At 25.3% G+C, this 14,028-nt stretch overlaps 1 protein-coding gene across 6 annotated transcripts in view; it reads left to right on the forward strand.

Moving 5' to 3' along the window:
- The window catches only part of LOC136084084 (uncharacterized), a 113,338-nt gene that overhangs the window by 82,627 nt on the left and 16,683 nt on the right, over positions 1 to 14,028 (forward strand). For all 6 annotated transcript variants that reach the window (XM_065804227.1, XM_065804229.1, XM_065804230.1 and 3 more), the window contains 2 exons: positions 5,160 to 5,375; positions 5,562 to 5,668. In XM_065804227.1, the coding sequence (XP_065660299.1) occupies positions 5,160 to 5,375; positions 5,562 to 5,668 (323 nt within the window). The remainder of the gene's footprint in view (positions 1 to 5,159; positions 5,376 to 5,561; positions 5,669 to 14,028) is intronic.

The raw sequence follows: 14,028 nt of genomic DNA on the forward strand, positions 1-14,028 counted from the left end.
ATCGTTTTCAACAGTTTCAACAATGTCTTTGCAATGCTCCACATGAGCAATTTTTTGGTCTTTATTTAATTCATTGTGGAAAAAACACGCACATACCTTTCTTTTATCCAAATCTTGAGTTAAAATTCTCCAAATAGTGTTTTTACTCGTATTTAATTCCTCAGCCAACATTTTCGTAGTAAAATTTGCCAATGCTTTCACGGACTTTTTATCAATACCAATGATTTCACGGACTTTTTCCACCAATTCAGCACAATTATTAGCTTCTGGATGACCTGGCCTCAGATCGTCATTTAAATCCTCACGGCCATTTTTAAATCGTGTAAACCACGTATAAACTTGAGTACGACTCATACAATCATCACCATAAACTTTTTTCATCAATTCGTATGTCTCAGCGAATTTTTTTTCAAGTTTAACACAAAATTTTATATTCGCACTTTGTTCCATTTTCGTTTTGTAACATTAGGTCGCATTTTTCTTTTATTGAAATGGCTATAACTTTCACATCTGTCATCCGATTTACATTAATGTAGGTGCGTTTGAAAGAGGATGAATGTATCTTTTTCATGCTGCAAATTATCAATGGATAGCGCTGCATGTTATATGATTTAAATATGAAGTACGGTTATTTTTGGGACACACCATGTATAGGTCATAACCATTAACTATTATTATATAGCCTATGAGTCTTTATTACATTTAAAAAACATCAAAGTTTCAAGCAATGAATCAGACATACAAGCTCTATGAGGGCACATTATCAATCCACTCTGACAAAAGAAACACTTGACAGGAGCTGACTTTGCAGGAACGAAGAAATACTTTTCAAATATAGATTTCTAATTTTTGAATATTCTTTGTGTACAATTCTTTTAACGAAAAATCTTTTTGATTAAATTCTAGTGATTGATTTGTTCTTGTTTGTAAAACATGATTTTTCTATTATCTGCAAAAAAGCAAATAATAGAAAATAAAAAAAAATCATTTAAATATGCATTGCTAACAACTTTTTAAAAAAGATTTAGATAAGTTGAATAAAAACAGTATAATTAAATAAAAAAATACATTATGGTAAATTATAATTTGAATATAATAAAAACTATTTTAATTCAAAAAACCTTTAAAATTTTGTTTTTAGTTTTAATAAAAAATCATGTGTTTAAATCTTTTTTTAAGTTTTGAAATGTTTTAACTGATAAAAAAAAGTATATCATGTGACTCAATATATAGATGTAATAAATTCCCATTAACCAATCATATCATTGATTATTGCTTTAAAATGGCTAGTCAAAAACTACAATATAAACTATTATATAAAACACAAAATAAGTTCTAAAGCTTATAAGTAAAAAAATAACTCTTGTAAACAAAATCAATTGTAGTAATATTTTTAAAATGCAGACACAAAGAAAGTTCTGAATTCTTAAAGATAAGGTGGAAGGCCAAGGTCAAAACAATAAAGACCAAGACCAATGTCAACAGTTTCAAGGCTAAGGCCTTAATTTTTGGCCTTATATATATATATATATATATATATATATATATATATATATATATAGTATATATATATATATATATATATATATATAAATATATATATATATATATTTATATATTATATATATTATAATAGTGTAATGAACTTTATTTTATAAGTATACATATATATATATATATATATATATATATATATATATATATATATATATATATATATATATATATATATATATATATATATAATATATATACAGTATGGTGCAAAACTGAACCAGAATGCATAATATTTTTATTTTCGTATAAAGAATTTAGCATTTTGAGAATTAATATTGCTGGTAGGAATTATTATTAAAAAAACAATTTTTATTGAAGAAAAATATTTACTTACAAAATAATAAATGAAAAACATGGTGAATCAATTTGGCACCACGCGAAAAAAACTGTCAATTTTTGTCAATTTTGTCAATTTTTAATATTTTGTCCATAATCCTTTAGCTTTTTTAACTGCTGCTAATCTTCTATTTGTGCTCTTTACAAGATTTTCGCAAAGGTCTAACGAAATATTTTCCTACTGTTCTTGAACTCGTTCATATAACACATTAATGGATGATGGAGAGTCAGAATAGTTATTAACGAGCGCTTTTTTTAATTGTGACCACAAATTTTCTATTGGGTTCATATCAGGACTTTGTGCTGGTCATTCTAGCACTTGAAAGTCCTGCGAAGCTAACCAATTCTTAACCATTTTAGCAGTGTGCTTTGGGTCATTGTCCTGTTGAAAGATGACCTCATTTTTTGGGTAAGGCATATTTTCAACAGTTTCCAATAATTTGTGCTGTAAAATATCAAGATACATTTCCTTATTCATGTTTCCAACTATTCTTCAAATTGGTTCCAATCCATAAGCCGTCATACACCCCCATAGTTTAATATTGCCTCCCCCATGTTTTACTGTCTGAATAAAATCTTTTTGGGTTAATGGTTCACCTTCTCTTTTCCAGCTCCATTGGTGGCCATCAGTGGTATACCGATTAATTTTAGTTTCATCTAACTAAATAAATTTCTTCCAATCATCATCGGTAAAGTTTTCATATTTTTTTACAAAGTTTAATCTTGCTTTGATATTTTTTTTACTAAGTAATGGTTTTTTTTTCTTTTCAATTGCTCGAAATTAACTTTTTTTGAGATCTCACTGCACTGTCCACCTGCTCACATTTTTTCCTATATCACGTTGCAAAAGTTTACCTGCATGAGATGTCGATTTTGCTTCTCCAGTAGTCAAATATCTGATTACTCTTCTACTGTCTACCGCACTCAACTTCTTTGGTCGACCGCCAACATTTTTTTTAGAATATGTCCACATTTTTTTCTAATTCGTTGCACAGTACTTTGACTAACTTTTACTTTAAAGCAATTTTACGAGTTGTATTTCCTTCTTCAATCATCTTTTTTATAAAATCACTCTTTGTCTTTGAAATTCCCATTATATTAAAAAAAACTATCAAAAACAATAAATTTAAACAATAAAATTTATGAAAATAGAGATTGTTTTAGATATAAATATAGTCAATTGATTTGCACACAAAATTATTAAATTAATTTGAGAAAAATAATAAAGATATTGCCTTCATCAAGTATGGTGCAAACTGAGTCAAAAGATGTTTGTCACTAGATAAAAATACTTGTGCATTGGGGTAAAAGGAGGCGTAAAAAGTCATAAAAATTAGCACTTTACTACTGTAATAATCGCGACAGCGCTAATATATCGAAAACAAAATAAACCATAGTTTTGTATTTTTTTAAAAACACTAGTTCAGTTTTGCACCATACTGTATATATATATATATATATATATATATATATATATATATATATATATATATATATATATATATATATATATATATATATATATATATATATATATATATATATATATATAATATATATATATATATATATATATATATATATATATATATATATATATATATATATATAGTTCTATAGTTTGTTGGCTTTAGGAAGAGCGGAAGGAAAAAAGTGATTCTTACGCCAACACATACGTCACTTTTAATTACTTTTGACTTTTCGTCCAACATTTCCGTGTTGGACGTAAGTACAATCCATTAATTTAATTACAAATTAATCGTTGTTTAAAAAAACCACAAAAACGCAAATTTAATTGACCAGACTGTTTTTAAAAACATTCTGAATGTTTTTATAACATTTTGAATGTTTTTTAACAATATAAACAATGTTTTTATTTTTATTTTTTTTAATAAAATGTTTTTATTTTTATTTTTTTTAATAAAATGTTTTTATTTTTATTTTTTTTACTGTAAATCATGCGCGGAGTGTTGCTACATCGACTATCTTATAGCCTGACTCGCAAGGGAGTGCTGCTACATCGACTGACAAATAGCCTGACTCGCAAGGGAGTGCTGCTACATCGACTGACAAATAGCCTGACTTGCAAGGGAGTGCTGCTACATCGACTGACAAATAGCCTGACCCGCAAGGGAGTGCTGCTACAATCGACTGAGGGTTTGGTTGGGGCAGGCAGTCTATCATTATTAAAAAAAAAAAATTCCGGTCTTGCACTTTAATTTTTACTTTTTGTCAACAAAATATCGAAAAAACTTTCGGACAACATCTAAGGGTTCTATATATATATTTATATATATATATATATATATATATATATATATATATATATATATATATATATATATATATATAATATATATATTTACATATATATATATATATATATATATATATATATATATATATATATATATATATATATATATATATATATATATATATATATATATATATATATAAATATATATAGAACCCTTAGATGTTGTCCGAAAGTTTTTTCCATATTTTGTTGACAAAAAGTAAAAATTAAAATGCAAGACCGGAATTTTTTTTTTTTAATAATGATAGACTGCCTGCCCTAACCAAACCCTCTGTTGATGTAGCAGCACTCCCTTGCGGGTCAGGCTACTTGTCAGTCGATGTAGCAGCACTCCCTTGCGAGTCAGGCTATAAAATAGTCGATGTAGCAACACTCCGCGCATGATTTACAGTAAAAAAAATAAAAATAAAAACATTTTATTAAAAAAAATAAAAATAAAAACATTTTATTAAAAAAAATAAAAATAAAAACATTGTTTATATTGTTAAAAACATTCAGAATGTTTTAAAAACATTCAGAATGTTTTTAAAAACATTCTGGTCAATTAAATTTGCGTTTTTGTGGTTTTTTTATATAACAATTAATTTGTAATTAAATTAATGGTTTTGACTTTCGTCCAACACGAAAATGTTGGACGAAAGTCAAAAGTAATTAAAAGTGACGTATGTGTTGGCGTAAGAATAACTTTTTTCCTTCCGCTATTCCCAAAGACAACAAACTATAGATCTATATATATATATATATATATATATATATATATATATATATATATATATATATATATATATATATATATATATATATATATATATATATATATATATATATATATATATATATATATATATATATAAATATATATATATATATATACACTTATAAAATAAAGTTTATTACGCAAAATATAATAAGAAGGTATACACATTTTTAAAAATTTTTTTTACAGAACTTGCCATGACAAAGACTCGCTTATTATTGAAGATAAAAAAGACTCTTCGATGTTTAATATAGATGCATATCTCAATTGTTCTGTTGATCTAGAAAGACTTAAAAAAAGTCAACATTTTAAAGATGAATCAACTAGGTTAATTGACTCAAAGCCTTCCAAGTTGAAAAAATTTTGGATATCATTAAAAATGAGTAGTTTTGCTAAACTCTTGAGGTAGTTTATTTTTTTCTTTTTAAAAATATTATTACCATATCTAAATTAGTATTGTTTTAATAATTGTTATATATTTTATTATTAAATTTTTTATTAATATTTTAACTATACTAAATAATTATTCAAAAATGTTCTAAAAGTTTCATTTTTTTGCTTTCATTTCAATATCCTAGAAATATTTTTTAGAAACAAAGATTTCCTTCTTTCATCTACCCTCTATGGATTCTATACTCTGTTTTCTATTGGTTATGAAGAATTATTTCCAGTCTTTGCTTCTACTTCAATTGAATATGGTTGGTAGTTTCTTGTATTATTATTATTATAAAATATGTATATTATATTATATATACATATGCACAATGGTGCCTTAAAACCCCCTTAAGATAGAAAATCACTACCCTAACCCTGATTTTGTTTTTTAGAGGAAGAAAGGGGGGGGGGGGTTAAGGATTTACCTAATTTGAGTACAAGATTAATCTATTTTCTAAGAACTTTTTTAAAATAATAATAAATTATTTCAATAGAAGATAGACTTATGCATGTACTAAATTCGGCTTATAATCACATATAATCACAAAAGTTAACTACAGCTCATAAAAAACACTGGGTTTTGATTTTTTATCTAATAGAGGGTCTAAGACACCCTAATATATCTATATAAATATATTATATATACATATATATATATATATATATATATATATATATATATATATATATATATATATATATATATATATATATATATATATATATATATTATATATATATATATATATATATATATATATATATATATTTAAACAACTTTTAAATGTATTCTACACAATAGAGTGCTCAATGTTCTTAAAAGAACAAAACTATTATATATTAGTAGAAAAAGACTTAACAAATTTTACACTGTGTTTCATCAACAAAGATTTATCAGAAATGAATGATCAAATTAATAAAACTTCAATTTATAGAAAAAATTAAATTACAGGAAGTCGCAAATGTCTTAACTACTGTAAATTTTCACACATTTGTGGAATTTGCTGACACTACTATAAAAAGAATTTTTTAGAAATGATTACTTATGCTTTTTTTTAAAATGTTTTTTTAAAAAAGGGTAGTTAATGTAAATATTATTTGAACTCATTTATTTTTATAGTTTTTAAAAAAAAACTTATTTTCGTGCCTACATTTAGAAATTAATTCCGATTTTTTGTTTAATAAGCATTCTTGATTTGCATGTGTAATTATTTCAAATTTTTCTTGTAGGCATAGTATGCATTTTTTGGAAATATTGTTATATGCAGGCGCTGTTTTAAGGATAGACCAGATCAGTATAAAAACGTCAATATTTTTTTCTTTTAATTCCCATATATATTTTGACAGCATGGTGTCTTTTGAATACTTTTTATTTGTGAAAGATTGCTTATGATTGGCAAAACGTTTTTTCCATTCACCCTCTGTTATACCAATAAATTGTTTATCAGGTACATTCTTAGAGGAAACAACATTTTTATATACCACATATTTTGATAAACAACTTTCACCATTGGACAACTGTTTTTTTGTTAACAATTACAATTTTCTGTAGTTTTTTATTTAGGATTTCTTTTTTGTTTAATAAAGCATTATTTCGACCTTTTATAATTCTTTCCATATTTTTTGTGCAACTGTAGCTAACTTTAATTGTATTTCGATTAAAAATTTTATGTAATATATTAGAGGGCGGGAAATGCTTATCGAACAATTTTAAAAACACTTTTCCTATGTTAGTGGAAACATCTTTGCTATATGGGAGGTTGAACCAAATTACATTTCTAGTTCTATTTCGCTTTTTTGTATTCTTTTTTTCAGGGTCAAATTTAGTTCAAAATTTTCAAAACCACTTTTTTTAGGACATCTTCAAATATTCGTTTAGAGGAATTGAATACATTTTCCTTAGAGGAGTTTTGGTTTAGTCTGTTATTAATTGAAATAGAGATTTGTTTTAAAGTTTGCGGTGGATGATTTGAGCTAATATTAATATACAATAATTCATCGTTTGGTTTTTTGAAATGTTAATATGAATTTTCAGAGAGATTAAATGTGACATCGAGAAAATTCACAATTTTTAAATTTATGTTTACTTCGATTTAAAAGCCAATATTTTAAAAAATTTTTATAATATCTTTTCTAATTTTGTCAAGCTGTGGACCAGATTTTCTACGCAATACTATTAAACCATTGTCACAATAAAGGCCTAAATCTTTTATATTGATTATTTTACTTAACATATCTAAAATATATAGTCCAACAAATTCACAAATTTCTGCTCCGTCATAACTGCCCATTGTTACATCAAAGTAGTCATGTATGTTTTTCTTTTTCCAAGTTTCCTTATTAAAATAAAGTAAGGTTTTCCTACAATGTTTTATTATACAAATTGTGTCATCAGGAATAACTGTGTGGCTTTTTGCAAAATCAATAGTCTTATCTAAAATATTGGCGGTTATTGAGGGGTAAAAATCATTAATGTCAAATTGAATAAAGTCTATTTATAGTCTATTTTCGATTATGGAGAACCAATTTATAACATCAGTAGTATTTTTCCACTGTTTTTGTTATACTATTTCTTTGATTGAAAAAGCTGAGCATTTTATTAAAAGAATTTGTTGGAAAGCCCGTTTTTTTTTTATAACCAAATACAAAACAGATTATACATTTAATAACAATCAAAATAATGATAATTATGGATTTAAAACAAAATATACCCCACCTTTTATACCTGTTATATATATGTTCAACCTCCCATATAGCAAAGATGTTTCCACTAACATAGGAAAAGTGTTTTTAAATTGTTCGATAAGCATTTCCCGCCCTCTAGTATATTACATAAAATTTTTAATCGAAATACAATTAAAGTTAGCTACAGTTGCACAAAAATTATGGAAAGAATTATAAAAGGTCACAATAATGCTTTGTTAAACAAAAAAGAAATCCTAAATAAAAAACTACAGAAAATTGTAATGGTTAACAAAAAAACAGTTGTCCAATGGTGAAAGTTGTTTATCAAAAAATGTGGTATATAAATGTGTTGTTTCCTCTAAGAATGTACCTGATAAACAATTTATTGGTATAACAGAGGGTAAATGGAAAAAACGTTTTGCCAATCATAAGCAATCTTTTAAAAATAAAAAGTATTCAAAAAAAACCATGCTGTCAAAATATATATGGGAATTAAAAGAAAAAAATATTGACGATTTTATACTGATCTGGTCTATCCTTAAAACAGCGCCTGCATATAACAATATTTCCAAAAAATGCATACTATGCCTACAAGAAAAATTTGAAATAATTACACATGCAAATCAAGAATGCTTATTAAACAAAAAATCGGAATTAATTTCTAAATGTAGGCACGAAAACAAGTTTCCCCTAAAAAACTATAAAAATGAATGAGTTCAAATAATACTTACATTAACTGCCCTTTTTTAAAAAAATATTTAAAAAAAGCATAAGTAATCATTTCTAAAAATTTCTTTTTATAGTAGTGTCAGCAAATTCCACAAATGTGTGAAAATTTACAGTAGTTAAGACATTTGCGACTTCCTGTAATTTAATTTTTTCTATAAATTGAAGTTTTATTAATTTGATCATTCATTTCTGATAAATCTTTGTTGATAAAACAGAGTGTAAAATGAAAAAAAAATTTTGTTAAGTGATTTTCTAATAATATATATATATGTATATATATATATATATATATATATATATATATATATATATATATTATATATATATATATATTTATATATATATATATATATATATATATATATATTTTAAACAATTATAGCAAATTATATGAGTCAGGAAAGCAAGATGAAGGAAGCGAATTCCAAAGACCTGATGTTCAAGGAAAAAAACAAGGCGAATAGGCGTTTTTGGAGCACTTAGGAACAGTCACAGAAAAAGGATGAGACTTAATTGAATGTTGAGTAACACGCGAATGAATTTTAGTAGATAGCACAAGAGACGCTAGCTCTTTAGAGCAGTACCCATTAAAGTATTTGTAGAAAAGAGAAAGAGAAGCAACATTATGACGATGTGATAATGGTTGGAGGTTGGCTGCAAGAGCAGGTCCAACTATGTTTACAACGCGTTTTTGCACCTTGTCTAAAAGAGAAAGGGCATCATTAGAGGATCCGCCCCAGATATGGCAACAATATTCCATACAAGGCCGATTTGAGATTTATAGAGATAGAGAATAGAAACCGAAGTAAGAAAGTGACGAGCTCGATAAAGAGATGCAACCTTAGCAGATGCTAATTTTGCAACTGATATATATATATATATATATATATATATATATATATATATATATATATATATATATATATATATATATATATATATATATATATATATATAAATGTATGCTATGTTTGCAAGAAAAATTTGAAATAATTACTCATTTAAATCAAGAAAATTTATTAAATAAAAAATCTGAATTTATTTCTAAATGTAGGCACGAAAATAAATTCCTCTTAAAAAATTATAAAAGCAAATGACCAAATTAAACTATCCCCTTTCCAAAGAAAATTATTTATAATTACTTTCTGTTACTTCCTGTTAACAAAAATAAAAAAAATATAGTAATTAAAATTTTTTTTATAATAACTTATAACTTCCTTTAAAATATTTTTTTCTATAAATTGAATTTTTTTTGAGATTTAGTAACTCTTCCTTTTGATCCAGCAATGGTGAAACTTAAAGTAGAAGAATAAAGTTAGATAAGTGTTTTTTACTAATTTATTATTGCTCTGTTCTTTAAGAACATTGAGCACTCTATTTGTAAAATACACTAACATAATTTACATATATATATATATATGTATATAATATATATATATATATAATATATATATATATATATATATATATATATATATATATATATATATATATATATATATATATATATATATATATATAGATCTATAGTTTGTTGGCTTTGGGAAGAGCGGAAGGAAAAAAGTGATTCTTACGCCAACATATACGTCACTTTTAATTACTTTTAACTTTCGTCCAACATTTCCGTGTTGGATGAAAGTAAAAACCATTAATTTAATTACAAATTAATCGTTTTTTAAAAAAACCACAAAATTGCAAATTTAATTGACCGGAATGTTTTTAAAACATTCTGAATGTTTTTAACAATATAAACAATGTTTTTATTTTTATTTTTTTTAATAAAATGTTTTTATTTTTATTTTTTTTATTAAAATGTTTTTATTTTTATTTTTTTTACTGTAAATCATGCGCGGAGTGTTGCTACATCGACTATCTTATAGCCTGACTCGCAAGGGAGTGCTGCTACATCGACTGACAAATAGCCTGACTCGCAAGGGAATGCTGCTACATCGACTGACAAATAGCCTGACTCGCAAGGGAGTGCTGCTACATTGACTGACAAATAGCCTGACCCGCAAGGGAGTGCTGCTACATCGACTGAGGGTTTGGTTGGGGCAGGCAGTCTATCATTATTAAAAAAAAAAAATTCCGGTCTTGAATTTTAATTTTTACTTTTTGTCAACAAAATATGGAAAAAACTTTCGGACAACATCTAAGGGTTCTATATATATATATATATATATATATATATATATATATTAGTAGAAAATCGCTTAACAAAAATTTTTTCCATTTAACACTGTTTCATCAACAAAGATTCATCAGAAATGGATGATCAAATTAATAAAACTTCAATTTATACCAAAAATTAAATTACAGGAAGTTGCAAATGTCTTAACTACTGTAAATTTTCACACATTTGTGGAATTTGCTGATACTATTATAAAAAGAATTCTTTAGAAATGATTACTTATGCTATTTTTTTAAATGTTTTTTTAAAAAGGGTAGTTAATGTAAATATTATTTGAACTCATTTATTTTTATAGTTTTTTAGGAGAAACTTATTTTCGTGCCTACATTTAGAAATTAATTCCGATCTTTTGTTTAATAAGCATTCTTGATTTGCATGTGTAATTATTTCAAATTTTTCTTGTAGGCATAGTATGCATTTTTTGGAAATATTGTTATATGCAGGCGCTGTTTTAAGGATAGACCAATTCAGTATAAAATCATCAATATTTTTTTCTTTTAATTCCCATATATATTTTGACACCATGGTGTCTTTTGAATACTTTTTATTCTTGAAAGATTGCTTATGATTGGCAAAACGTTTTTTCCATTCACCCTCTGTTATGCCAATATATTGTTTATCAGATACATTCTTAGAGGAAACAACACATTTATATACCACATTTTTTGATAAACAACTTCCACTCATTGGACAATTGATTTTTTGTTTACAATTACAATTTTCTGTAGTTTTTTCATTTAGGATTTCTTTTTTGTTTAACAAAGCCTTATTGTGACCTTTTATAATTCTTTCCATTTTTTTTGTGCAACTGTAGCTAACTTTAATTGTATTTCGATTAAAAATTTTATGTAATTTATTAGATCGCGGGAAATGCTTATCGACCAATTTTAAAAACACTTTTCCTATGTTAGTAGAAACATTTTTGCTATATGGGGGGTTGAACCAAATTACATTTCTAGTTCTATTTCGTTTTTTTGTATTCTTTTTTTCAGGGTCAAATTTTAGTTCAAAATTTTCAAAACCACTTTTTTTTAGGGCATCTTTAACATGGGCAAATATTCGTTTAGAGGAATTGAATACATTTTCATTTGAGGAGTTTTGGTTTAGTCTGTTATTAATTGAAATCGGGATTTGTTTTAGAACTTGGGGTGGATGGTTAGAGTTAATGTTAATATATAATAGTTCATCGTTTGGTTTTTTGAAAGGCTTATATGAATTTTCAGAGAGGTTAAATGTGACATCAAGAAAATTCACAATTTTTAAATTTATGTTTATTTCGATTTGAAAGCCAATATTTTTAAAAATACAATTAAAGTTAGCTACAGTTGCACAAAAAAAATGGAAAGAATTATAAAAGGTCACAATAAGGCTTTGTTAAACAAAAAAGAAATCCTAAATGAAAAAACTACAGAAAATTGTAATTGTAAACAAAAAATCAATTGTCCAATGAGTGGAAGTTGTTTATCAAAAAATGTGGTATATAAATGTGTTGTTTCCTCTAAGAATGTATCTGATAAACAATATATTGGCATAACAGAGGGTGAATGGAAAAAACGTTTTGCCAATCATAAGCAATCTTTCAAGAATAAAAAGTATTCAAAAGACACCATGGTGTCAAAATATATATGGGAATTAAAAGAAAAAAATATTGATGATTTTATACTGAATTGGTCTATCCTTAAAACAGCGCCTGCATATAACAATATTTCCAAAAAATGCATACTATGCCTACAAGAAAAATTTGAAATAATTACACATGCAAATCAAGAATGCTTATTAAACAAAAAATCGGAATTAATTTCTAAATGTAGGCACGAAAATAAGTTTCTCCTAAAAAACTATAAAAATAAATGAGTTCAAATAATATTTACATTAACTACCCTTTTTAAAAAAACATTTAAAAAAATAGCATAAGTAATCATTTCTAAAGAATTCTTTTTATAATAGTATCAGCAAATTCCACAAATGTGTGAAAATTTACAGTAGTTAAGACATTTGCAACTTCCTGTAATTTAATTTTTGGTATAAATTGAAGTTTTATTAATTTGATCATCCATTTCTGATGAATCTTTGTTGATGAAACACAGTGTTAAATGGAAAAAATTTTTGTTAAGTGATTTTCTACTAATATATAATTGCTCTGTTCTTTTAAGAACATTGAGCACTCTATTGTGTAGAATACTTTTTTAAAGTTGTTTAAATATATATATATATATATATATATATATATATATATATATATATATATATATATATATATATATATATATATATATATATCTATATATATATATATATATTGTTGTGATTATGATTTAGTGTTTAAAACACTAAACACTTGATTGTTGTAGAGTGCTCAATATTTAAGAAAATATATATTTTTCAAAAACAGAGCGTTTTATACTTAAATTTTAGAAAAAACAACTTTTAATGGAACTTAAAGTTTAATGCCTATCCGCAATCATCAGCCGTGAAGTACAAAATCAAAAATATAAAAAACCGTTTAAAAATTACAAACTACGGTAGAATGAGTTCTGACGTTATAGTACAAGAAGACGTAATGGAAAACTAATCTCCGCTGTTAAATAATGAAAGGAGAAATTTATATTTGTGTCTGCATTTAGAGACTAATTTGCCTCTTGTTTAGCAGATTGTTTCCTTTGTAAAATAGTATTTTTAACTTCTCATTTAAAGCTTACAAATTTTTGACCAAAAAATAACCACAAATGAAACGTAATCTGGTACAATCCTCCATTAAGTAAAAATGTTACAACCATAATTGGTCAACGCTTTTTAACCCTAATTGACAAGCATTTTCCTAAAAACCACAAACTACACAAAATATTTAACAGAAACACAATTAAGATAAGCTACTCCTGTATGCCAAACATCAAATCTATCATCAACTCACACAACAAAAATATTTTATATGGTGATGTAAAATTATCAAAAAAAGCCTGCAATTGCTATAAAAAATCTCTTTGTCCACTGAACAACAATTGCTTGTCTAACAACATT

The sequence above is a fragment of the Hydra vulgaris genome, chromosome 08, assembly GCF_038396675.1.
Source record: "Hydra vulgaris chromosome 08, alternate assembly HydraT2T_AEP".
Classification (NCBI taxonomy): domain Eukaryota; kingdom Metazoa; phylum Cnidaria; class Hydrozoa; order Anthoathecata; family Hydridae; genus Hydra; species Hydra vulgaris.